The sequence below is a fragment of the Capricornis sumatraensis genome, chromosome 4 (assembly GCF_032405125.1).
Source record: "Capricornis sumatraensis isolate serow.1 chromosome 4, serow.2, whole genome shotgun sequence".
Classification (NCBI taxonomy): Eukaryota; Metazoa; Chordata; class Mammalia; order Artiodactyla; family Bovidae; genus Capricornis; species Capricornis sumatraensis.
In genome coordinates, this window is record NC_091072.1 from 47,130,107 (window position 1) to 47,157,987 (window position 27,881).

The window sequence follows — 27,881 nt, forward strand, 5'->3', positions numbered from 1 at the left end:
GTTGTCTTCTAACTAATACTTTATTTTAAGTGTCCCATATCTTCTAATATCATCATAATCATCTGAAAGGTGATTTAAGGCTTTAAGATTTAAAATGAACTTTGTTCTGTTCTTTAAACCAGTCTTTTTCATTTTTATCCTCATTGTTACCATTTGCTTCTGGTTATTTTACTTTCTCCTTGAAGTATTTTAGATGAGTTGTGGCTTTTTAAACTGTCTTTCCAAAAACCCTTCCCAATCCTCTTTTTTATTGTTGTTACATCACTAAGTCATGTCCAACACTCTGTGATCCCATGGACTGTAGCCCACCAGGCTCCAATGTCCACTCTCTTCCAGAGTTTGCTCAAATTCATGCCCACTGAGTCAGTGATGCTCTCTAACCATCTCATCCTTTGCCTCCCGCTTCTCCTTTTGCCTTCATCTTCCCCAGCATTAGGGTCTTTTCCAATGAGTTGGCTCTTTGCATCAGGTGGCCAAAGCATTGGAGCTTCAGCTTCAAGTCACTTGTTGCAATGAATATTCAAGAATGATTTCCTTTATAATAGACTGGTTTGATCTCCTTCCAGTTCAAGGGACTCTCAAGTGTCTTCTCAGCACTGCAATTTGAAAGCGTCAACTCTTCGGTGCCCAGCCCTCTTTATGGTCCAGCTCTCACATCTGTACATGACTACTGAAAAAACCATAGCTTTGGCTAAATGGACCTTTGCCACAAAAGTGATGTCTCTGCTTTTTAATATGTTTTTATCTTTATAGATTTATCATAGCTTTCCTTCCAAGGAGCAAGCATCTTTAAATTTCATGACTGCAGTCACCATTTGCAGTGATTTTAGAGCCCAAGAAAATAAAATCTATAACTGCTTCCACTTTTTTCCCTTCTATTTGCCCCATCCTCTAACAAAGTTCAAATGTATTAATCCTGATATTCAATTTTGTCTAACAACTGCTTCAGTTTTATATTCCATTGAATCTTCTGTAGCTTAATCGTAAGCCCTTTTTCTTTCCGTATTACCTTCCCCACTTGTGCTTTTCACTTTTGCACCTTAATGATATCACATAAAGGTTGTTTCTCCCATACCATGAACACTGTTTACCTTTGCTCATGGAATCCTATCTGTCCTTCAAAGCCCAACAGAAGCGACCCTTCTTCGGATCCTCCTTACCCATCATCTCTTCAGATAAAATGACCTCCCCTATACTGAAACACAGTAAGGTATTTTATTTCTTTTGTCTTTCATCTTATATTGCGTTGTATCTTTGCTTGAGTTTAGAGACTCATTACTATTTATGCTTTATAGGATTCTGAAAGTGTGAAAGTGTTAGTTGCTCAGTCGTGTCTGACTGTTTGCCACCCTGTGGACTGTAGCCCACCAGGCTTCTCTGTATATGGGATTCTCAAGGCAAAAATACTGGAGTGGGTTGCCACTTCCTTCACCAAGGCATCTTCCCAACCCAGGGATTGATGCATTGCATCAGCGGGTCTCCTGCATTGCAGGCAGATTTTTTTTTTTTTCCCAGTTTTTAAAACTTTTTTTATTTTTAAATTTTTTAAAGTTTCTATTTTATATTATCTACAAAGATTTTCCCTTAACTTAAAAGTTGAACCACTGCAGACAGTGATTACTTCATCAAACTTGATTTATAAATAATAATCCATCAGTTTAACGGTAAGAATTTACTGAAACTTTGTCAAGTTTGGTAAAAGGGAGTTCCAAGTCTTGATTTTTTTCTTTTTGGCGGTAATAGCAGCAAGAAGCGTTCATGACTTTCAAGGGTCATTAAAAAATAAATAACTTTCAGTTTCAGCAAGCAGAGTTGGGGTACTTGCGGGACTCAGAAACAGCATATGGAATTATGGGACAGCCCACAAGTTCCTAAACGCCTCCACTCAGTCCAAATATCTTCCACTGCAAGTGAACTGTTTGCATTCCTATTGGATGTTACAAGAAATCAACTTTTTTTTTTTTTTTTTCAAAACAAAACAATGAAATTCTAGTTTTCTGTGCTTCCAGTTGGTAGAAGCAGTAGAAGGGAGGAGGGAATTTGGCCTTTCGGTTCCTCCAGGGCAGCCTTACAGCTGCTGTTGGTGCGGGGCTTGTATCGAGGTCCATGGGCCGTGTGGGGTGCATGGGTGTTCGCCGGCTGAACTCTAGAAGGAGGAATGGTGAAGACAGTCTGCTGCGCTGCTGGGAAACTGTTTTGTGGAGACTGCGTACTGCAGGCAGGCATCGTGGAAGGTGGGGTTGGCGCAAGCATGGTAAATGGCAGACTGCAGGCAGATTCTTTACCACTTGAGCCACCAGCAAAAACATAGGATTCTGAGCATACAGTTTTCTTCAACAAGCATATATTAAAAGAATAAATTAGTTGAGAAGATCTTCCTCTTTTTAAAAGTGATTGCTTATCACTGAGAGTGTGTGTGTGTTAGTCACTCAGTCGTGTCCAACTCTTTGTGACCCCATGGACTGTAGCACGCCAGGCTCCTCTGTCCACGTGCTTCTCCAGGCAAGAATACTGGAGTGGGTTGCCATTTCCTTCTCCAGGGGATCTTCCTGACCCAGGGATTGAACCGGAGTCTCCTGAATTTCAGGCAGTTTCTTTACCATCTGAGCTACCAGGGAAACTCTTTGAAAGTGATTACTTATCACTGAAGCACACCAATAAGATAAATAAGCTACAGTAATAAACTGTCTCTCCTGCCTGAGTAGTCTTCCAGAAGGCAAAGTAATTGCTATATGTGCAATGTACTTCTCTTTCTCTCTCATCCAGTTATTGTGGTGAGGAAGCACCTTTCTCAGCCAGGCAAATGGAACAGGGGCACCAAGTCATACACACTCTTGCCTCTGGGAGATGTTTACTGTCACTGAGACTGACATGCATGCAAATGCTTGCATGTAAATAAAGGAAATTTTAGCTAGGAACTTATATAAGAAGGATACTACAAATAGAAAAATCACTAAATGAGTAATAGGGTTATAAGCATACTTTTGTAGAATTTTCTTTGTGGAGGTGTTAGTTGCTCAGTTGTGTCTGACTCTTTGCAACCCTGTGGACTGTAGCCCATTTCTGTCCATGGAATTGTCCAGGCAAGAGTACTGGAGTGGGTAGCCATTCTCTTCTCCAGAGGACCTTCCCCATCCATGGATAGAACCTGCATCTCCTGCATTGCAGACAGATTCTTCATTGTCACCAGGGAAGTCCAGAATATTCTTTATAGAACCTTAAAAAAAATCATTTAGTAGTTTCTACCCTATCATCTCCCTGAAATTTAGTATAGCAAAGATAGTGATATTTTCTTGATTAAATCTCAGAATTATACAAATCTTGCAGAAATAGTATATTTATTTCCCATAAAGCTACTTAGGCTGTATAACATCCAATTTGTTTGATTTGGGCTGGAATTTTGAATCACAAGTGAGTATAAATTATAATATTACAAATTATATTGGTGAAAAAATATTTTAAAGACACTGTGAAAGGGGATTTATTGTTTTCTTTTTGAACAAGGGTTTACAGTGAGGTGTGCCTGCATGAAGAAGTATAATCTTTGTTATAACCCATATAGTAGGTTCTCAAACTACTGCACAATTGCACTCATCTCACAAGCTAGTAAAGTCATGCTCAAAATTCTCCAAGCCAGTCTTCAGCAATACGTGAACCGTGAACTCCCTGATGTTCAAGCTGGTTTTAGAAAAGGCAGAAGAACCAGAGATCAAATTGCCAACATCCACTGGATCATGGAAAAAGCAAGAGAGTTCCAGAAAAACATCTATTTCTGCTTGATTGACTATGCCAAAGCCTTTGACTGTGTGGATCACAACAAACTGTGGAAAATTCTGAAAGAGATGGGAATACCAGACCACCTGACCTGCCTCTTGAGAAATCTGTATGCAGGTCAGGAAGCAACAGTTAGAACTGGACATGGAACAGCAGACTGGTTCCAGATAGGAAAAGGAGTACGTCAAGGCTGTCTATTGTCACCCTGCTTATTTAACTTCTATGCAGAGTACATCATGAGAAGTGCTGGACTAGAAGAAGCACAAGCTGGAATCAAGATTGCCAGGAGAAATATCAATAACCTGAGATATGCAGATGACAACACCCTTATGGCAGAAAGTGAAGAGGAGCTAAAAAGCCTCTTGATGAAAGTGAGAGAGGAGAGTGAAAAAGTTGGCTTAAAGCTCAACATTCAGAAAATGAAGATCATGGCATCTGGTCCCATCACTTCATGGGAAATAGATGAGGAAACAGTGGAAACAGTGTCAGACTTTATTTTTTGGGGCTGCAAAATCACTGCAGATGGTGACTGCAGCCATGAAATTAAAAGACTCTTACTCCTTGGAAGGAAAGTTATGACCAACCTAGATAGCATATTCAAAAGCAGAGACATTACTTTGCCAACAAAGTTCCATCTAGTCAAGGCTATGGTTTTTCCTGTGGTCATGTATGGATGGTGAGAGTTGGACTGTGAAGAAAGCTGAGTGCCGAAGAATTGATGCTTTTGAACTGTGGTGTTGGAGAAGACTCTTGAGAGTCCCTTGGACTGCAAGGAGATCCAACCAGTCCATTCTGAAGGAGATCAGCTCTGGGATATTTTGGAGTGAATGATGCTGAAGCTGAAGGTCCAGTACTTTGGCCACCTCATGTGAAGAGTTGATTTATTGGAAAAGACTCTGATGCTGGGAGGGGTTGGGGGCAGGAGGAGAAGGGGACGACAGAGGATGAGATGGCTGGATGGCATCACTGACTCGATGGACGTGAGTCTGAGTGAACTCCGGGAGTTGGTGATGAACAGGGAGGCCTGGCGTGGTGTGGTTCATGGGCTCGCAAAGTGTTGGACATGACTAAGTGACTGAACTGAACTGAATAGGTGCTCAATATATGTTGGCCGCTTGATGACAGTTGAAGAACCCATCTGCCTATGAAGTTCTATGAAATAGTGATATTTAAAATTGAGTTTTGGAAAGAAAAGTCTAGTTAAATATAGAGGAATGCATGCATACTACTCTGGAGAATTTAAAATATTCAAATTGGCAAGACAAACATAGTTTTGAAAAGTTAACTATACAATATAATCATAAGAGGGAGTCCCATAGTATATAATTTTAAAATATTAAATATATTCCTAGGTTTTCTTTCCTTTTAGTACTCTGCTCCAGCTCAACCCAGACAAGAAAACAGGTACATTCTTTATGATTTGAAAGGACTCTCTTGTCATTAGCCCATGCCAAATTGATAGTTTTTATAGCCTGACAAGAGACCAAGTCTTCATTACCTAGAGGGAAACACTTAAATCATCCGAAGATGGCTGTTCTGTACTGAGGAAAGTTTGCCATCGACTGCTCGAGATTCTTTCTCACTTCCCAGGTGGCAAGGGTTAGTTTTTCTTCAGAACTGACAATTTCCACCTTGGGGTGGGTAGATTAGATTGGGAATGTATAGGAGGGGAGCTTGTCAGGAAATTCATGGAGCAGAATTGATAAGTTCTAAAGGGAATTCTAACTTGGTCCCCAGATTGAATCATAGATGCTCATACTTTATGGATTTAAACAACTGTGCAGAAGACACAAAGTAAGAAGCAGAAGAAAGAGCAGAAAGTAGAAGCTATGAAAGGAAAATATACCAGAAAAGGCATACAACTCTGTCTTGTCCAGGGAACCCATCATTTGTTGAGTTGTGAATAAAATACCAATTTGGGGAGTAACTGTGATAATGACTGATTTTTTTCGAGACATTTCTGTAATACTGATTCGTAGAGTATGAATACTCGACTGCATTAAAATTCTGGAATTACAGGGAGCAGTTCTGGTAACAGTGGAAATTCGTTCTTGTGTCTCTGTACTTGTTGTTGCCACCCAGTCCCAGGCTGGATGAGTCTATACGGGATTCTTATGATTCTCTTATAAAAAAGAGAAACCTGGTAAGAAATTAGCTATTGATGGGTATGAATTTAAAGTGAGTATGAAGTTAGAAATGTAGTTATAAAGGGATTTATTTCACTTAAAACCAGGCTATCATTTATTTTTTTCTTCTTTTAAAGATTTTTAAAAGTTTATTTATTTTTAATTGAAGGATAATTGCTTTACAGAATTGTGTTGTTTCCTATCATTTATTTTTAAACTTTTGCTGCTTTCATTCACTGCTTCATAGTTAAAACAGTTTGCTGCAGATTGAAATATCTTCTTGAAGTCTTCTTTATATTTTGCATACAGATTTGTGATAATCTAGGCTTAACCATCAATTCTTGGAATTTTTCATATTGATTACTTGTCAGCCTTTTCACACTGATTTTGTTCTACAATGTAATAACCATTTTCAAAATGAGACAGATTCTTTCATTAGTATTTTGTTCTATTGCTCTAAATATTTATCAGCCTCATATATGTTCTACTTGTATATGGATTTATAGAAGACTCTAAAAGGAAAATAAAACACAGGAAATAAATATAATTACCTTGATATAATATTGACAGCTAACACTTCTATCATAGTTACTAAATTTTTAAACCCAGTTTGAATTGCCTTACATTCAGTAATTTATTTAAATTTCAGGAAAGCCATATAAATTTGGACTATTATTGCCTGTACTTTTCAAGTGAGAAAAGTGAGGAGCTAAGGGGTTAAATACTTTTGCTGAGTAAACATAGAGGGTAATGCCAGAACCAGTATTTGAATCCAAGAAATCTGATTCCCTGGAACGTCCTACTTTCCACTTCTATAACTAAATGATTCTTGATTGATCCACAGATAAAGTATGTAGCTATGTTGCTTCAAAACTGTATTTTGATATGATTATTTATAAGATGGGTGTACTTCCTTTACTAGGTTATGAACCTGTGAGTACAAGAGCCTTGTTTTATTAACTTTGTCATGTATGGTGCTCAGTAAAATTTCTAGTATTCCTGAATTACAACTTATTATTGCTCTGAGATATTTTATCCAAGAGACTTCTACTTCAAAATCATCAGTTTTAGATCCATAAAACTTTTAGATTGACTGAACAAAAAATGTAGTTGTAGCCTATAAGTGAAGTATTGCATTCATAATTCTCTTATTTCTTAATTATTTTTAAGAATAAAACAGCATGAATGAAGAAGACTATTTTTGACTGATATAGAATAATTTTAGAATCATGTTACTTGGTTGAAACCTTTTTCTTTTCTTTTTTAAAAATACTCTTTCTTACAGGGTGCTGCTTTAATTAGAATGCTGGCTAATTTTATGGGCCATTCAGTGTTTCAAAGGGGTTTGCAAGTAAGTAAAATGTTTTCTATTTTCTTTTACATTTTTCCTTATTCTTGTGTTTATTTAAAGATATTTCACAGCTTGGGAAATTGCTAATACACAATTGCTGAATTTTATGGGAAACTATAAGGTAAGTAAGGTAAGCAGTGCCTTACCATATGACAAATGAAAATGGTAAATAAGATTCTGTATCAACCCACAAAACTCAAAAGGTTATATCATTTAGAATCTCTTTAGTATGCATTTTAAAATTGAAGTAATTTTCAAATATAGCAGATCCTAAATAGTCTATATATGATTTCACAAAAGTCTATTTCTCTTTTCTTCCTTTTAAAAGTTTATATAAAATGAAAGCAAATTTTGTTAGCCTTCTTGGAGTTATGCACTGTTTGAGACATTCTTAACACTTTTTCAGATATGTGCCTTTTATGTTGTTTGCTGTTTTAGTGTTGATATACAGAGATTATTATTTTTTCCAAATAAAGCATTTTTGTTTAATTAGGAAATACAGTACTTAAAGAAGGAAAAAAAGAAACAGTTTTATTATAATACATTTACAGTATGAAACATGGAATCTAGAAGTAGATTCTTAGAAAAGGAAGATTGTTAAATTCTTGAAAGCAAACACAAAAATAGAAGAATAGAATTTTTATTCCATTGAATCTGTTGGAGTAAATCATGTTCCTAGCAGCTGTGATTGATGAATTATTTATGATGCATTCTGCTACTTAGAAGTGTCCTTTAAAGTAAATTGATGTTCACCTGAAATACAATTATGCTAAGACAGAGAGAGCAATCAATCTTATCTTTCTCAGTAAGCTTTTCATTTTGAAATTTAAATAAACTACATGTGGGATCAGGTCATGTTTTAGTAGTCTAATTCTATCTTTACCCAAAATAAACTAAATGATAAAATACAAAACAAGAGTTAAGAATGTTATGAGAAAGCTATAAATACTTAACACAAGAGAAAAAAATATATAAGTTCCTTGAAGAATAATTTTCCTTAGAAAATATTTTTACCAAATTGTTCCAGCTGGAGTTGGAATTACTTTAATCAGCTCTTTCCATTAGGGCCACTTTTGGAATCGCTGAATTCCGCTGAATCTGTTTGCCAAGTAATAAAGTCTCTGTTCTGATCACATAGTTAGAAAAATCCTTTTTTTTTTTTTTCCTCTGTCAGTGACCTCCATGAATATCAACTATCTGGAGAAACGTCCTTCCTTATCCCCACTCCTTTGTTTTTCCCACTGAAGTTGTAGCATGACAGTACAGTTCCGGAAAATAGCTGAGCTTTCATAAGAGTTCCACAAATTGAATTTAATTTCCTGGTAGCAAGCTGATGTGAAATCACTTTCTGTATACAATTTTTATTTAATTTTATTTTTCTCATTTGTGTGTGTAGATTTTCTTGGAAGATTGAATAACAGTACTTATCTGGAAAGGATTTTTTTTTTTTTTGCAATGTTTTTCTTTTTCTTATCATACTTTCTGTGGTATGCAAACTAGAACAATTTTGAATACAGCCTTTTCTACTGACCTAGTCTGTCCAGTTTTATCTGTAACAGTTAGACTCTACCCTCTAACTCCCATGATATTAAACTTTCATTTGAATCCTGTATTAATGTGTGCCTTTATGCTGTGGTACTTGATTTGGTTAATTTTCAATTGAGGGACTCTGTGTTTGTCAACATTGCATTTCATTTCCCTGTGACATCTCATTGATCAGATAGATCTTTATCCTTCAGTACTTTCCTTGCCGCTTTATTTATACTCATCACTCAAACTGATTTAGTGTATCATCAGCAGTTTGGATTAGTTTACAGTAGATTCCAGTGTCTAGGTGATAAATTATCATCTCTTGTGCATGAAGATGCATGGGATACGGTTTGAAAATGACCTCCTGAACAGACACTTCATGTCGCGGTGCTGAGTGGTCACAGAGTTGATAATAATATATTTCCCATCCACAAGCCCCTGGGGAATCTTGGTTTACCTGTTGCTGAAAGAGCTAATCTAGACTGTCAGTGCTTATCTTTGCTGGAAAATCTATTAATTGTTTTTATATTAACAATGGCCATTTCTATGTTGACAAGTGGAAGTTTATATTTGCACACAGACCCAAGGTTAGATTTACAAGTGTAGGCATCCTAAATTGCAAATACTATTTTTTTCATATATTCTCCCCCCATCCCACCATCCTTCTCTTTCTTTCTTCTTCCCTCCCTCCATATTTCCATTTTATTTATTTTTTTTAGTACTTGGACCTTAGCCCTGATATTCCATACCTGAACAATATTATAATGGTGGTTTCTTTTAAAACTTGGTTTCTCTTGAATCTTTTAGTCCTTGTGATCCATCTTAAGCTCTTTGGGGAACAAGGAAAATGTTTTTTTACAAATACATTCACAAATAAATAAAACAATATATTTATGCAATATTAAATTTAAAATATAAAAACATAACATTATATAAATAGATATAAAGTAAAATGTAATATTTATATAATAAATATAATAAAATGATATAGAGGTAGATGAGTTCACATGTTTATATTTAACTTAGCAAGTACCTGAGTATTGATTCAGCTACATATTTCTTAACTTTTATAATATTTTGTATTGGACAACATATTTAAAGTTTCTACTTATACATACATCCCTCAGTAGAAAGGGGCTCCAGAGACTTTTTGAGGAAAGTTTTGTTTCTAGTATCCATATAATCCATTTGATCAGCTATCTGAATGTCTGGTAAACGGTTTAATAATGAATAATCACAACTTTCCTTGGTCTGATCTTCTTGATTTTTTGGTCTTATTTTTTGGCCCTTATTTCTTGAATGTTGTGTGATGCTTAAATGTTCAGTTTTGCATAATTTTTAAAATAAGTTGCCTCAAAACTTCTTTTAGTATGTAACAGACAGAACACACGTTCTGTCTACTTACTGTAACAGATAGCGTAGGGCTTCTCAGGCGGCTCATTGGATAAAGAATCCGTCTGCAATGCAGGAGACCACCTGCAATGTAGGAGACTGCCTGCAATGCAGGAAACCCAGGTTCCATCCCTGGGGCAGGAAGATCCCCTGAACAAGGAAATGGCAACCCACTCCAGTATTCTTACCTGGGAAATCCTATGGACAGGGGAGTCTGGTAGGCTACAGTCCATTAGAGTCGGACATGACTGAAGCGACTGAGCACCATTAATAAGTCAGTCTCCATTTTGTTTCAATGGTTAAATTGAAAGTGAAATAGAGCAAATGAAGTGAACCTTTGTGGATTATGTATGCCACTTGTAAATAATACATTTTTTCAAACACAGAAATATTTATCTTTTTGCAATTCTGTATAGCTACTGTTCTTCCATAGTAGATTACCCAAAACAATTGCTGGAATATTTTGGGACACAAGAGGCAATGGAATAAGTAGGGAGAAACATTTCTTATTCTTTTTTAAAACTTTTTCCTTTGTGTTGGGGTATAACTGATTAACAGTGTTGTGATAGTTTCAGGTGAACAGCAAAGGGACTCAGCCGCACATATAGATGTATCCTTTCTCCCCCAAACGCCCCTCCCATCCAGGCTTCCAAATAACATTAAGCAGAGTTTCATGTGCTATACAGTAAGTCCTTGTTGGTTATCCATTTTAAATACAGTAGTGTGTACACGTCCATCCCAAACTTCCTAACTATTCCTTCCCCCCATGTTTTCCCCCTGACAACCATTATTCTTGTTCCTAATTAATGATGGGCTTTCTGCTAGTCACTAAACAGTTTGGGTTTGATACTTTAATTTAGGACAACTGTTTCAATTTAATGGGAGAATTTAGCTAGCGTTCCTGAATCTTCAGTTACTCATCTGCATGGTGAGACTATATGGCTTTGCTTCTGATGGGAGAGTTAGAGGAGTAGAAGTCAGGAAAACCACTGCTAGATTTTGAAATTTTGGTATCACAGAGAAAACACCCATACATTCAACGTAGTTCTAGTCAGGTTTTGGGAGAGCGTGGAATCAGATGTGTTTGTTCAATTCACCACTTTAACCGAGAGTCCTTGGAGCATTTCTTCAGTCACCTTCAGTGCACTGTGTTCTGAGTATCTTCTTAGTATCTTCATGTTCAACCTCTATTACTGCAAGAATCGCTGAATCTTTCTGAAACGCTCACATCTTTAAGTTCCTAGGTTTCTTATAGTTTAAGTACACATAGTAATTTGTGCCCATTTGCACAATGTTTGTACATATGATCAATAAATTTGGATCTACTTCTTTTACCTTGTTTTTATAATTTAAGCTTCCACAGCTCAAATCCTCATTCTTACCTAAGTGCTCTAGACTTATTTTTAAAGTGAATTATTCAGAGAAGGATTCTTATAGATAGAATTGCTTCACATGACTTTGGCCTTTCTTAGTTGATTTTTACTTGTTTTCATCTCCCTAGTTACATTTTTTATAATTTTTCTTTGAGTTTTTAGAAATAAAAGAATAAAGGTATAATTTTAATTTTGACATTCTCAGATAACATTGACTCAGTAGCTATTAAAAAATAATTAGTACATACTACTACTGTTTTTTCTTTTCTTTTTTATTTTGAAACAAAACAATATTGCTTTAATGATTTGAACCTGGCAGTACTGTTCTTTACGTTGTTAAGAGGCAACACCAGGGAACTAAAATTATAAAGAAAGATCACTGTTAAACATGATATAAACACTTCAAAATCCATCAGAGAGTGAGTCACCTTCCTGCTCATCCAATGAAGGTAATTCAATATCATTTAAAATATGGTTGAATAAAGAAAGATTTCTTTTGGTTAGTATTTAACTGCTCTTTTCCATAAGGTAACCTACAAAAAGATGTTTGGCTCCAATTATCAGGGTGGAAATTGCTTATGCAAATCAATGTAAGGCAATGAGGTGTGGATAAGAAGTAAATATCATTATTATTGGTTGTGCTCATAAAATTCTGATAGCCTGAAGGTAATGACAGCACAAAGCTATAGGGGTTAGGGCAACAACATACTCAATAACCTGGGTTCCATGGGAAGCTACATGTTAATATGTGTACATAGGATTTTTATTTGAAAACTGAAAGCTTATGTTCGTGAGACAGTGGTTTGCTCCCTTGCATGTAAGTTTTTAGATAAATGGGAAATCAGAAAATAACAGAGGAACAGAGACAGTATGTGTCAAAGTTAATTTCCTTTCTGAAGAGTTACTATTGTGTTTTTAATCAGATGGTAGCTGAATCATGCTTCATCTAAAACTGAATGACCATAGGCAGGTTCTGTTCATATTTTCCTCTGTTTCACCTAAATCACTGTGCAGTTTTAGGTATGCTATAGGTAGAAAGGTTAATTAACTCTTCATGATAATTTTTTGTCATCAGTCAATACTGTATGATAATAATACTATCATTGATCATGTTTAATCATTGGATTTGACCTAATTAGCATTTAACTTATTAAAGACCAACTACAAAGCTAAACTCAGTGAGTATGCTATAGAGAAGAAAATATTAATTTTAAGGAAAGATTCTATGAATTTGAGAATCAAGAATACTATCTCTAATAAAAAGCAAGTATTTTAAAAACAGAAATAGCAAAAACTATTCATATTTTTAATCAGAGAAAAATAACTTCTATTCATCAGTTTTAATTAATTTGCTTATATACAGCTACTGGTTGAATTCTTATCATTTTGCCTCTGAAATAAATGTTGTTAGTTGACTACTGTGACTATACAGCATTAACTAAAATGCCTTCATTGGTAGTGACATATATCTCTATTTGTTTATCCCACAAGCATTTACCTAGGTTAATGGGAGGTCTTAGAAATTTATTCTTACTGGTTTCTTTTACCTGTTAGTCAAGAGCTCAAGATATATTCATCTTGTGAAAGCGTTAGTCACTCAGTCATATCCGACTCTTTGCGACCCCATGGACTGTAGCCCACCAGGCTCCTCTGTCCACGGAATTCTCCAGGCAAGAATACTGGAGTGGTTTGCCATTCACTTCTCCAGCAGATCTTCCCAACCCAGATATTGAACCTGGGTCTCCTGCTTTGCAGGCAGATTCTTTACCATCTGAGTCACCAGGGAAGCCCTATATTCATTTTAACTAATAGGATTTATACTGTAAAATGATGTTTTTGATAATTTTATTTAAAATACATTTGTGCAATGATTTGACATATTAGACTGATGTATGACATATATATTAGTGTGTGTGTGTGTGTGTGTGTGTATGTTGGTCTGTGTAAATATGTAAATATGCACATACTTGGATATGTATACCTATCTACAAACACTCTCTCCTTGTAAACATTACCATTGTGTTATATTACTAGTTCAGAGGTACAACAAACTTGCCTTAGGGGCATTTTCCTCTAACCTAATTAGCTCTTGCATCAGCAGTTTTCTTTCGTTTCCTTTTTTATTTTTTCTCTTATATTATGCTCTATTTTCAGAATGTTCATGTAATAGCCCAGAACTATATATTTGGCAATATTGAAAGCTTTGATGCTAAAAAAAACCCTTCCAGGTTGGGAAGATTTTTTTTAACTCCTATTTTCATAATTGCTAGATGATTCTAGAACATAGTTTAGTAGTAGTAATATGGCATAGATGTACATAATAATTTTAGTTTTTTTCCTAGTTGACAAGCATTTACATTGCTTTCCAATACTGGTAAAATAAATAACACTGAAATAATTTTTAAATTATATATTTACCCATTGATTTTGATTTTCTTTTAATCTATATTTCTGGAAACACATTACCAATTTTTTCTTCTAAGATATTAAGTCAAGACATAATTTAGAAAGAAAGTTTGAAAGTTCTATTTTTATAATACACTAAGCAAACCACATTGTGTCTTATTTGCAAAATAAATTTCTCACCAATTTAATAAGTAAAAAATTGCTATTTCAGTGTATGTATTTTTATCACAAATGAGATTGAGAACTTTTCATGTATTCTCTCGCCTATCCATGTGACTGTCTGTTTAAAAAAATTAAAGTTTTCCTTTTTTAAAGTTAAAACTATTCATAAATAGTTACAGAAATAATGAACTGTAATATATTTATACTAATTCTTTTTCCTCTTTGATATCTAAATGTCAAAATTAAGTTGTGAAAAGCCATATGTTATAAATAAGTGGCTTAAGAGTGCTATAAAGACCTATCCTAAGTTGTGTGTTTGGAACCTATCTTACAAAAGGTTCAAATGTATTCAGAATTCCATGTTGCTCTACCTCGGTATTTCTGTCTATGGAAGAGAAGGCTCCGTGTTAGTATAGCACACAAAGAAATGGGGATATCCGTGTGTCATCCTGCATCTTATTTCCTTTTGCAACCAGTCTCTTGTACTCACTTTTTCACTTCTGCTCAAAGTCTCTGTGATTATGTTACAGATCATTTTTCCCCCCTTAAGAGCAATAGCTCATTTTAGTGTCAAAACCTTTCCTTAGTGCTTTGTGCTAATAAACCAAACTATGATTTCTCTTCCTGCCTCTCTTTAGATCCATGTAGTTCACCCATCAAATATGTTCAGTCACTCATTTATTCCACACATACTTCATGGCCACACAGTGTCAGACACCATGATATGTACCAAGTATGTAAATATTCAGGGTATGCTACACACAACAGATATGCCCCCTGGTCTCTTGAATCATATTTTTGGACAAGATTGATGCTAAAAAGGAAAAAGGCAAATACAGATATATTTCCTAAGTGTCATAAATACTAGGCAGGAAAAAAATAGGATGTTGTGATAGAATATATAAGATGGGTGGGTCAGGCAACTTTAGACTGAGTGTTTAGAAAATCCTTCTTGAGAAGAAAGCATGTGTCCTGAGGTCTGAAGGATGAGAAAGGGGGTTGAGGAAGATCATTCTGGGAAGATGGAAGGGCTTGCACAAAGGGTTGAGGGAGGAACTCGGTGTGTTCAAAGAAAAGAAATGAGCTAGTGTAGATGAGCAGAGTTAGTCAGGACAAGAGATAGGAGAACGGGAGCTAATTATGCAATGCCAAAGTGCACTGTGCTTAGGAAGGTTGGGTTTTATTCTGAGTGCAGTGGGAGGTGATTCACCAGTTTTAAAACTGGGATGCAACCTGGTTCTATTTATACTTAAAATAATTATTTGGCTAATTATAGTAATACATTTGGACTGAGGCAATCAGTATACCAGTAGGGGAATCAGGTAAAAAAATTAGGAAGATGGTTTAATAGCTGGGTGAGAGATGGTAAAGGCTTAAAGAGTCACTAGATATATAGAGACAGATAGATTCAGTGTTTTTTGAAGGTAGGATGAAATGAACCTAGGGATAGATTGGCTGAAGAGTGTGGTAGGAGAGATCCACAAGAGAGGTATGAGAGGAAGAAAAGGCAACGAAGAATGATTCTGAAGTTTCTGGGTTGGAAGCCTGAACCTTAGTCCTGAAGGGCTATATTGTTGGAGGTGGAAGGAAGAGAAGGTGCTAGTAAAAGAGGCTGTATCAAGTTAAGTGTCAGTTGATCAGTCATGTTCGACTCTTTGCAACCCCATGGACTGTAGCCTCCCGCTAGGATCCTCTGTCCATGGGATTTTCCAGGCAAGGATACTGGAGTGTGTTGCCATGCCTTCTCCAGGGGATCTTCCCGACCCAGGGATTGAACCCAGGTCTCCTGCATTGCAGGCAGATTCTTCACCATCTGAGTCACCAGTGGAAAGAATAAAGAGGCAGGCAGAATGCCAGTGGTATGCTGTCACTCATGTCAAGAAAAAAACATTTCAAGAATAAGAAAGTGACCAAGGAGGTTAAACGCAGCTGAGAGGTGGAATAAAATAAAGACTAAAAAGTGTTCCTTTTGGCAGTTTGCATATTTAGTGACTTTAGTGGACTGTGTTAAATGGTGGGAGGGGGGAAATGTCTAAGAAGAGACAGTGTATCTAGGATAAAATTTTTAAAATTTGCCAAGGAAGGAGATCAGAAAAACAGAGGAGGTAGTTAGAGGGCGAAGGAAAGTTTGCTTTAAAAATGGGAGACAGGTGTGCTAGTTTTAGGCTGGTAGAGAAGGAGTCAGGACAGAAGTTGATTGCACTGGAGAAGAAAGAGATAACATTGGCTTTAGTTCTCGAGACAGTAAAAAGACAGGTCTTCTGTAAGAGAGACCCTTCCAGGAAATTCGGAGATTTGGAATTCAGAAAATAAGGGAGTTGATTTTCTGATGAATTCTATTTGTTTATTTATGTCACACCATGAGGCTTGTGGAACTGTAGTTCCATAACCAGGGGTCAAACCCAGCCCACAGCAGTGAAAGCACTGAGTCCTAATGGCTGGACCACCAAGGAATCCCAAAATCTGTGTTTTAGTGTTCTGTTTGAGGCAAGGTCACTAGCTGAAAGGGAGGTCATGCTGTGTGGTAGAGAGGTCTGAAGACTGAGAACTGGGTTGAGTAGGCAGTCACGGCTGCCTGGTAGTCCTGAGTGCCTTATTTGAGTTTGGCGGTTATGAATTTATAATAATACTCAACTGCTCAAATTGCATCATTTTTCTCCTGTGATGTTAAGCTATACTTCTGCAAGTTTTTAAGAAGCAAATACTTGAGTTTGTCCAGGATAGGGGTTGTTGCCAGGTAGTCTAATTGCAAAACAGAGCTGCAAAGGAGATGAGGCTATCTGCTAGAAACTGATTCAGATACAACTATAACAGAAGCTGAATAATCAGCGAAACAAAACCAGGAAGGATCTGATAGGAAACTATCTATCTAGGTAACAGTGTCAACAGTATTATTTATATAACATAATATATCATTTATATTAGTAAGTGTATGTGATTTTAACATTTAATGAAAGGCATCCTCATGCTTCTGAGCCTACGGGAAATTTAATCTGTCCTTAGGGAATTGCCCTGATGTCACTCCCACTAACAGGAGAATGTTCTAGGGAGCTTTGTCAGTCCAGAACACATGGTGAAGAGCCCTGTGTTCACATCCACGCTGACAAGCAGTCGTGGGTGTTTCAGGGAAGAGTTGAGACAGAGTTGTTGCTTGAGTTGTTGGTCTGTCTCTTGCTCAGGCCTTGCCTTCCTGGTGCCCTGCAGGTGCGTATCCTTGTCGCTTTGCTGCTTACCTAGGTATGGCTCTTTTGTGCTGAGGAGCTAACTAGTGCTTGCCTGCCCTCTCATCAGTGGCTTCATCACTTCAGAAGACCTCTGTGAAACGCAGACTTTAGCATCCAGGCCTCTTTCTTTCCTCAGACTTGGATAGGGGAGGTTTCTAAGATTTTCTCACATATAGAGAAACTTTGATCTCAATTTTTTTCTTGCAGTTTTACCTTTTTAAAACTAACAATAAGATTCCTCTGAGCACTTTCCTCTTACAGGTTAGTCCATTTAATTTCCCTACCTTGGTTCTCTAGAACATTTTGACTTCTCTTGGAGATGAGGTTGAGGAAGATGTTGACTCCAGACAATTTTTCCCCTTGAGCTTGGTCTTAAAATAACTAGTTTCTCAGCTTCTTTGGGTGGCAGACTTTTTTTTCCCCTAAATGCTTTACTTGTTTTATGTCATTTTCTATGCACACTGTTCTCAAGTAAGTACTATATTATCTACTTTTTCCAGTTGAAGAAATTAAGGCTTAGAGAAATTAGATATTTTACCCAAGATCACACGGCTTTAAAGATTGGCTTGAATTCTTAGTTTTCCTAAATATGCACATCATAATCTCCTTCTCAATTGAGTTTCATTTTCTTCTCAGTGACTCACCAGTGCTGAGTAAGAAAACTCCATGTACATGGCTTGCAGTCAGTGGGGATCTTGATTTACAAAAGGCAGTGTATTTTTACCAGCCAGGATATATTTTATCTATTTTGTGAGCTTGCTGTGGTCAAAACCCTTTACCCAGGCCTTCGAAAAAAGGAATGCACAAACTTCAGTTTTACCAATAGATTCATTTTATGTCTCAGTAATTCTTCAAGCTAGCAGTAGAAGTGAGAGGTGGGGATATTTGAGTACCCAGAATACCCCTATAGACTTACATTCACACTACTTTGCTGACAGGTGTTAAGACCCTGTCCGGTTGTTCTGGAATGGTAGTGCAAATCCAACAGCAGCAATATTGCCTCTCTGGTGATGCTCCTGCATGTTGGGGCATTGATGGTATGGTCTAAAATTGCTAAATAAGAGATATGTGAAAACAGAGCTGAATTGAGAACATGCCACTGTCTATAATTTAAGACAAACAAACAAAACATCTTTCATGGGCTAGCAGGTTGTTTTGATGTAAAATTTTCTGGCATATTCACAACTTTAAGAAAGAATACTAATGTTTACAAAATTTATACTCATTAGGTGGCATAAGGGATTTTTAAAAGCATAAAATACCTTTTTGTTCCTACAGAAATATGAGTACTTCTGTAACTAAGCAACTTCTGAAAGTTAATTTAAGTTAAACACACATTAAAAAAAATCAAACTGGCCTGCAAACAATGATATAACTGACTTTTCAACTAGTATTGCTCTAGCTGTTCAAACAACATTCCTTCTGAAATTCCATTTTTCATTGTATCTTGTAGTCAGAAACTTCTGTACCTCAAAATGTTTGATAATGGTTTCTATTTTTACTGCGTTTCCTCTTGGAAACTGTTGTAATTTAATAACAAACATTTAATAATTATTTATACCTTTCTATCCTGTTCTTATTTAATAGAATTAAAATACAAGCATGCTGTTATTTTCCATAATGCCTTTTCAATACTTTGCTACTCACTTTTGCTTAATTTCATAATGTCCAGCCAGTCTTTGTATATTAACCAAACTATTATTTTGAGCTACAGCCTAGGTTTCTTGTGATTCAGTTGGTCATCTGTCACTGTTTCAGTCTCTTACTTCTGTTTCTCAAGGTCAGGGAATATAGAAACGTCCTCTGAAATGCACTGCCAGGCTTCAAATGGTTTTTTAAAAAAATTAATTTATTTTTTATTGAAGGATAATTGCTTTATAGAATTTTGTTGTTTTCTGTCAAACCTCAACATGAATCAGCTGTAGGTATACATATATCCCCTGCCTGTTGACCCTCCCTCCCATCTCCTGCCCCATCCCACCCCTCTAGGTTGATCCAGGGCCCCTGTTTGAGTTTCCTGAGCCATACAGCAAATTCTCATTGGCTATCTATTTTGCATACGGTAATGTAAGTTTCCATGTTACTCTCTCCATACACCTCACCATCTCCTCCCCTCTCCCATGTCCGTAAGTCTATTTTCTATGTCTGTTTCTCCATTGCTGCTCTGTAGATAAATTCTTCAGTATCATTTTTCAAGATTCTGTTTATATACATTAGATTATGATATTTATCTTTCTCTTTCTGACTTACTTCACTCTGAATATTAGGTTCTAGGTTCATCCACCTCATTAGAACTGACTCAAATGCACTCCTTTTTGTGGCTGAGTAATATTCCATTGTGTGTATATACCACAACTTCTTTATCCATTCATCTGTTGATGGACATCTAGGTTGCTTCCATGTTCTAGCTATTGTAAATTGTGCTGCAATGAATAATGGAATACATGTGTCTCTTTCAATTTTGCTTTCCTCATGGTATATGCCTAAGGGTGGGATTGCTGGGTCATATGGTGGTTTTATTCTTTTTTTTAAGGGATCTCCATACTGTCTTCCATTGTGGCTGTATCAATTTATATTCCCACCAACAGTGCAAGAGCATTCCCTTTTCTCCACACTCTTTCCAGCATTTATTGTTTGTAGACTTTTCAATGATGGCCATTCTGACCAGTGTGAGGTGATATCTCATTGTGGTTTTGATTTGCATTTCTCTGATAATGAGTGATGTTGAGCATCTTTTCACATGTTTGTTAGCTATCTGTATGTCTTCTTTGGAGAAATGTCTGTTTAGGTCTTTTCCTCACTTTTTGAGTGGGTTGTTTGTTTTTCTGTTATTGAGTTGTATGAGCTGCTTTAATATTTTGGATATTAATCCTTTGTCAGTTGTTTCATTTGCTATTATTTTCTCCCATTCCGAGGGTTGTCTTTTCACCTTGCTTATAGTTTCCTTTGCTGTGCAAAAGCTTTTACGTTTAATCAGGTCCCACTTGTTTACTTTTGCTTTTATTGTCATTACTTTAGGAGGTGGGTCATAGAGTATCTTGCTTTGATTTATGTCATTGAGTGTCCAGAGAAAGCCTATGACAAAATTCAACACCCATTTATGATTAAAGCTCTTCAAAAAAATGGGCATAGAAGGAACCTACCTCAACATAGTAAAGGCCATATATGATATGCCTATAGCAAACATTAGTCTCAGTGGTGAAAACTGAATGCATTCTGCCTAAGATCAGGAACAAGACAAGGGTGTCCACTTTCACCACTATTATTCAAGATAGTTCTGGAAGTCCTGGCTACAACAATCAGAGAAGAAAAAGAAATAAAAGGAATCCAGATGGGAAAAGAAGAAGTAAAGCTCTCACTGTTTGCAGATGACAGTTTCGATCCCTGGATCAGGAAGATCCCCTGAATAAGGAAATGGCAACTCACTCCAGCATTCTTATCTGGAGAATTCCATGGACAGTATAGTTCAAGGGGTTGAAAAGAGTTGGACATGACTGAGTGACTAACACTTCAGGCCAGTCGTTGGACTCATTGGGAAGGCTGGAGAATCAGGCTTACAAAATAGATAATAATAACTAAGAAAGCATTGCAGGGGCTTCCCAGGTGGCACCTGTGGTAAAGCACCCAGTGCAAGAGACAGAAGAGATATGGGTTCAGTCCCTCGGTTGTGAAGATTCCCCTGGAGGAGGGCATGGCAACCCACTCCAGTATTCTTGCCTGGAGAATCTCTGTGGACAGAGGAGCCTGGCAGGCTACAGTCCATGGGGTCACAAAGAGTTGCGCATGACTGAAGCAACTCAGCTCACATGCATGCAAGGAAGACTCAGAAATGAAGAAACATAGCCACGGTCATGCCATAAGCCTTGTTGGTTGAGTTGCTGCCATGAGCATTGCTGTTCCTGGGCCCTCAGTTGTCACCGTCACAAGGCAACGTGATTGCAACTCTTCCTGCTCCTTTGCTTTGATCCTGTAGGAGTCACCGCCCTGGGATGAAGTGTCCACTTGTGTCCATGCTTTAGCTGCCAGGGAGAGTGGAGAGGGAGAGAATTTCATCCCTTCCATTTCTAAGGGAGAGAGCCCTCACTTCCCTGTAAGATTACATGATGACTTATTACCCTCATATAGAAGTGGTATTTTAAATGCTGGAAAGACACAGGGATGACAAATGGCCAGTACAAATATTTTGAACTACAATTATTCTTAATAGAAAGGAACAATATTTCAAACCCTTGCTTTAAACTTCCTGACACCTAGAAAAACCAATGCCCAATTTACCTGGCATTTCCCACATGGTTCTTACAAGTAGATGGGGTCCTGCCTCCCAATGTCACTGAGGCCCATACTTGCATCCCTCGTCTCACTGGAGAAAACACTGTTGGTGGCCTATCCATAAACTAGTCTCCTTTTCCTCCTTATCAACCAGATTTTGATTTTGTTTGGGCTGTCATCTGTGTCTATATCATCATTTACTTCACAGGACAGGGTCCTGACCTGTGCAATTTCCCCCAAGTGTTTCACTAATTAATTTTGGCTACAGGACATAATACAATTCTGTTAAATGGGAAACATGGGGGTTTGATGTAGGATTTGAGGGAGAGTTTTCCTGATTTTTTAAAATATTTATTTGTTTTTGTTTATTTATTTATTTGGGTGCACTGGGTCTTGGTCGTGACATTTGGGATCTAGTTCCCTGACCAGGAGTTGAACCTCTGACCCCCTGCAGTCATAGCTTGGAATCTTAGCCACTGGACCACCAGGGAAGTCTAGACTTTTCCTAATTTTTAAAGAGAGATCCCTAGGAAGAAAGTCCTTATTTTCCTCTGTGCAGTGTTCCATCTGAATATGATGACTGGAATTGCTTCAGCCATCTAACCCCAAACCTGAAGATGAAGCCAAAACTTAGGTAAATGTGGAGCCAAAAGAATTCCATTGGAAAAGAGCTGCAGCACTATCTCATCTTCTTACAGTAGGAAAAAATAAATCTTGTTTTTGGGAAAAAAAAAATCATTCCAGGCTGGACTTTTTGTTACTTGCAGCTAAACATCTTTGAATTTTGTCCAACTCTCCCTCCATGTTATAAGGAATATACCATATATATGTTTGATCCTCTGTTTCAGCATGCTGAAGGGCCTATTAATAGAAGAGTGAGTATTCCATAATTATTTTTGTGTAAATCTTAAAAGATAATAATGCTTTACTTCTTCAGTGCACTTTTTACTTTTCCCTCTGTCTTCATTAGTCCCACTGGCTTTTATACATAAAATGTTATGAACTGTGTTACTTGTTAGCAAAGAAAGTAAAACAAAAAATGGTCTCATACCCAATATAGTGTACACTCTTGATCACATCACAGCCAACTGTATATATCAATGCAAGTTATATATCTGACAAATAAGCACTGAAATAATAAAGTCCTCTATAAGTGTTTAAAGATGGTGTTTGGGGGGAATGTTTTAGGTACAAGAAATCTCTCTCTCTCTGCATTGTTGGCTGTCAGCAGAAAGGCATACTGCGTAAGGAAAGTCAAATCTCGCAAATATATTGAACATCTACTGATATCAGGCTGGACACATAGGTGCTGGCTGAATAGGGTAAACGGTAATCATGGGATCCTTATTCTAATGGAGTTAACAGACTATGTGGGCGGCCAGATTAACTAACAAGCAGTTATGACACAGTGTGGTAATTGCTGCTATATGTTGAAACGTGAGAATGTGAAGGGTACTTAACTCAGAATTAGGAAGAAAGTGGGAATGCACAAGAAAGAAATCCAGAGGAAACAAAAGTAAGTTTGAGTCCTGGAGATTGAATTGCATTCAAATGGGCAAAGGAGAAAAGAGTATGTAGAGAACTGCATGTGTAGGGAACTAGACAAGGGGGAAAGTAGTCAGTAGGCACCTGTTTCAAGAAAGCTGCAAATGACAAAGTTGAGGCAAGGAGGCAACAAAGTAAGGGGGATTGGAGCAGTATAGAGAGACCAGATCAGGAGAGACACCTTTAAGTTACGTTGAAGTGTGTTTGAATGATATTCTGAATACAGCAGGGATTCATGTATATATTTGATGAAAAGTATTTATGCATGGCTGAGTGATTTGATTAGATTTTAGAGGGACAAAGCAGAAATAGTAGCAGTAGTCAGTATATCTGGACAAAACAGTGTAGAGTCGTTGTCAAACAGGCAAAAGGAAGGGGGAGTATTGGGAGAACATTTTATCATTATCTGACTGTGGTGGGAAGGGGAAGAGAGGCATCTTGTTAGATTTCTGGTTGCAGTGGATGGAAGGGTTATTCCTGGGGAAGTGCTCCCAAAAGGAGCTGATACAGGGGAGGATGATGAGTTCAGCTTTGAACATAGCTCTTAGTCAGCTGTGTGCCATCTCACAGACACTGGATTTGGGTCAGAAGTTGTGTGGACAGGTGTAGGATTTGGAGATGGGCTGGAGTCTCTGAGTGCTGGTGTTTGGATTTATTGAGTGATGATAATAACACCTAGCTCATAAATGTTGTCATGGGATTTAATGAGAAAATATAAAGCAACTTACACAGCTAAAATGGAGACAGATATTATTGTTCTCATGTACTATGTTCTTTATTACTGTTAATGATGCTTTTTTTTTTGTTACTCTGTTTTCCAACCTGTAGCCGGAAATGATTAAAAAGATTATAGTAGCTACTGTCTATTGAATAGACATTACTGTATTAGGCATTCTTCACTTTTAAAGATTGTATCAATATTAAATCATTTAATCCTCAGAAAACCTCTATGTAGCAGTTACTTTTTTTTCATAGAAAACTGTGCTACTTATTTTTGTGGGTATGAAGATAGTCACAAAGAAGTTAAGTGACTTGCCAAAGAAGATTTAACTAGGGAGCATTGGAGGATGGATTTGAACAGACAGTCAGACTTCCATTCCTACACTTTATGTATCAGACTATACTTGTGCTTAACATGCTTTTAACTTTTAATCAGTTTATATTGTTAGTTATATTCCTTTAGAATATGATGGCTATCTTTGTTTTAATCTTTTCAACAGCTCTACTGTTTCTGAAATACTTTGTATAGAGAACCCACAATTCTCTTGACAAGGTTAATATTAAATCATTTTTCTGCTTTGTAGTATAATGTCAAACTGATTGACTTCCATACACATAATATAAATAAAAGTTTTCATTTCTGGTTTACAACTCCAGCCATCTCCATATTCATTGACTTGTAGTTTTGAAAGGAGCTTAAAGTCTTCTTATTCAAACTCATATCGAATGTTTCATTCATCTTGTCAAGCAGTTATTGTACCACGACTTGCCCGCCTTCGGTTACAGAACCCTCCCTCCACAGGTTGTCTCATTTGCGGTTGTCCTCAGTACACCTTATCCACCACTGCTGCCCTAGCTCCTGGCAGGCCACCTGGCACAGGCAGAGAGCCGAATGAGCAAAGAAATAAATGATTGCTCATCAAAAAAGCACACTGTTCTTTACATTTTTCTGTAATTCTACAAAGACAAAGCAAAGTTTCAATTCAAAATATGACTATGTTTGTGCAAGCGGAAGGCTAAAATAACTGAGGAAAACATTTGGGTTTTATTGTAGAGGAAAGAGATGACACGTGTAGGATTCTAGAACACCCAAAAACTGACTGGGTCTGCTGGCAGGCCAAGAAGGCATGAGCTGCCCTGAATACTGAGGCAGGCAAGTTGGAACACCTTCCCAAGCTAGGATAATTGCCATTTCAGCTTGCTTGAAATGTACATTTGAACTTTATTCTAAATTGAGGAGTGAACCAAGAGCTCAAGTTGATCAGCATTGGGCCCAGGACAGCTCATCTCGTGAACCATTGGATTTTTATGGTCTGCCCATGAAGAGAAACCTGTAGTTATCTATTGGCCCTTTCAAGGTCTGTGTAGTATTCCTTTGTTCTCTCTTTTGGATTATTCTAGCAGCACTATCCATAAGCAGAACCCAATAATAAATAGTTCTATTTTTAATGCCTTTTCATTGGTGTTAGTCGCTCAGTCATGTCCAACTCTTTGCAACCCCATGAACTGTAGCCCTCCAAGCTTCTCTGTCTATGAGATTTTCCAGACAAGAATACTGGAATGGATTGCCATTTCCTTCTCCAGAGGATATTCCTGACCCAGAGATTGAACCCCGGTCTCCTGAATTGCAGGCATTTTCTTCACTGTTTGAGCTACAGGGAAAATACAATTTAAATTTATGTTTCATAATTCCTGTTTTTCCCCAGTTTAGTCACTCAGGCGTGTCCGACTCTTTGCAACCCCATGGACTGTAGCTTACCGGGCTCCTCCATCCATGGGATTTTCCAGGCAAAGGTACTGGAGTGGGTTGCCATTTCCTTCTCCAATTTAAATGCTAAACAAGTATAAAAAATAATTCTAAAAACTAAATCTGAAATAACTGATTTAAATCCTGGTCTCTGGGATCTAAATGGAAATGCTTCATATGGCAGGTTCAAAGACAAAATTAGGATTCAGATTGGTCATTCACTTGTAATTTTTCAGTAAAGTTATTCCTAACACTTGATGGTGACGATGTATTTGTGATTGCTGAGTGTTAGGCATTGCATCTCTAGGAGTCTGATTAAGCAGGGGTTGCCATTTGCTGTGCTATGAGTTGCCAAGAAAGCTGAGTCTGTCACAGGTGCTACAATTTGTATTTCAGAAAATTTTCTTCCCCAACTTTAACTATCCCCAAAGTATTCCACTCTACATAAAGTACTGAAAGGAGTCAGCATTTTTTTTTTTCAGTTTTAGTACTATGACGTAAATTAGAATTTTGCCTACTACCTACGTGTTCTAGAGATTATGAAATTTCAGATGAATGAGGGGATACTGTTTTATACTGATCTTTCCATTTTGGATTCAGAAAAAATTAATGTCAAGAAGTCGTAAATAACATATTCACAGTGACATAAACCATGCTTCTTAGAAAGGAACAGACATGAAACAGAAGTGTATACAGTTAACTACTAGTGATAGAAAATGGAAATGTGAAGCCATAAGCTTTAAAATAGTATATAAACTCAGGATTGATTTTTTAAATTAAATATTAATGTGTTTCAAGCTCATGAAAAGGAGCATGTATCGTTTTATACAAGGCAGCCTGTCCTTTGCAGAGAGACTAGGTAATTGGACAGGTCATGGAGATAGTCATCACCTTTTTGGCCAAACAATCCCTCTGCATTTGTACATATAAGTCAGGTTTTTTGTTTCTTTTTTTCTTTTCCCATAAGACAAAATATGTTTTCAACACTTCAGCATGAAATCCTGATGAGAAAGTTGCCCGTAAATATTTCACTGTATATTTAGTTTCTTCAAAATGGCCTGAGTTTAACTTGCTAAATTTGAGGAAGATATTTGACCCTGGAAATCCATAAGAAGTGATGACAGATATGAAAATAAATTTTAAGAGATTAGTACTGTTTGATGATTTAATCAAAAATGTGCTATAGCTCACTCTCTTTGGAATATTTTAAAATGAGATTCTTTTTTGGGGGCACGTCTTTATCATTGTGTTAATATAGTTCCAACAATTGGAAATAATTAATTGAACTTAGAAACAAATGTGTTTACTGGAAATTGCTTAGCCTTTGAACTTTAATTACAATTTTATATTCTTTGTAGGATTACTTAACTATTCATAAGTATGGCAATGCAGCCAGAAATGATCTCTGGAATACGCTATCAGAGGTAAAGTATAGGAAGCTTGAAAACCAAAACCTCTTCTTGAATATTTGAATTGAGTTTATAAAACATTCATAACTTTTATTGACACTGATGGTTTGTTTTCACTTTTTATGTTTCCCTTTTCTTGATATGCTTTCTTGTTTTATATTTGATGTATTATACGGATGATGAGTTTTAAAATTAATTCAGCTACAAATTGTTGATACCTTGCCTAGTTTCAAATATGATAATACTTCTGAAATCTAATTTTAATATGGTGTCAGATATTCATGTTTGAGTGAAATATTGATGGTAAAGAATTTTTTCTCTATACGTGAATAAAAGCATTTAATACTAGACACACTGGTTATGTTAATGATGGTTCAAGTACTTGCTTTAACAATAAAATATGTTTTATCCTCCATTAGGTTAAAAATGTTAATATTGATAAAGCTTTCATTTCTATTATATACACATGAAGGTTAAGCAAAGGCAAGAAGATTAATTTTACTAACATTATGTTAGTTTCACTGATTTTGAGTGTTTTCATCCTGAAATAAGTCATAAAGGTAAACATGAAAATGGTTTAATGTTAATTATGTTTATAATTCATGTTTATAAAATTAATTTATACAATTTTAATTATAAAGGCTTTAAAACGGAATGGAAAATACGTAAATATACAAGAAGTAATGGATCAGTGGACTCTCCAGATGGGTTACCCCGTTATCACCATCTTGGGAAATACAACAGCTGAAAATAGAATAATAATTACCCAGCAGCATTTTATTTATGATATCACTGCTAAAACTAAAGCACATGAACCTCAAAATAACAGGTACAATTCTTTTTTTTACATGAA

At 36.6% G+C, this 27,881-nt stretch overlaps 1 protein-coding gene across 1 annotated transcript in view; it reads left to right on the forward strand.

Annotated features, from left to right (window-relative positions):
• Positions 1–27,881, forward strand: part of TRHDE (thyrotropin releasing hormone degrading enzyme) — a 460,588-nt gene that overhangs the window by 331,095 nt on the left and 101,612 nt on the right. Inside the window, exons 7-9 of the mRNA XM_068971693.1 lie at positions 7,186–7,251; positions 26,978–27,043; positions 27,670–27,857. Coding sequence (XP_068827794.1) covers positions 7,186–7,251; positions 26,978–27,043; positions 27,670–27,857 — 320 coding nt within the window. The remainder of the gene's footprint in view (positions 1–7,185; positions 7,252–26,977; positions 27,044–27,669; positions 27,858–27,881) is intronic.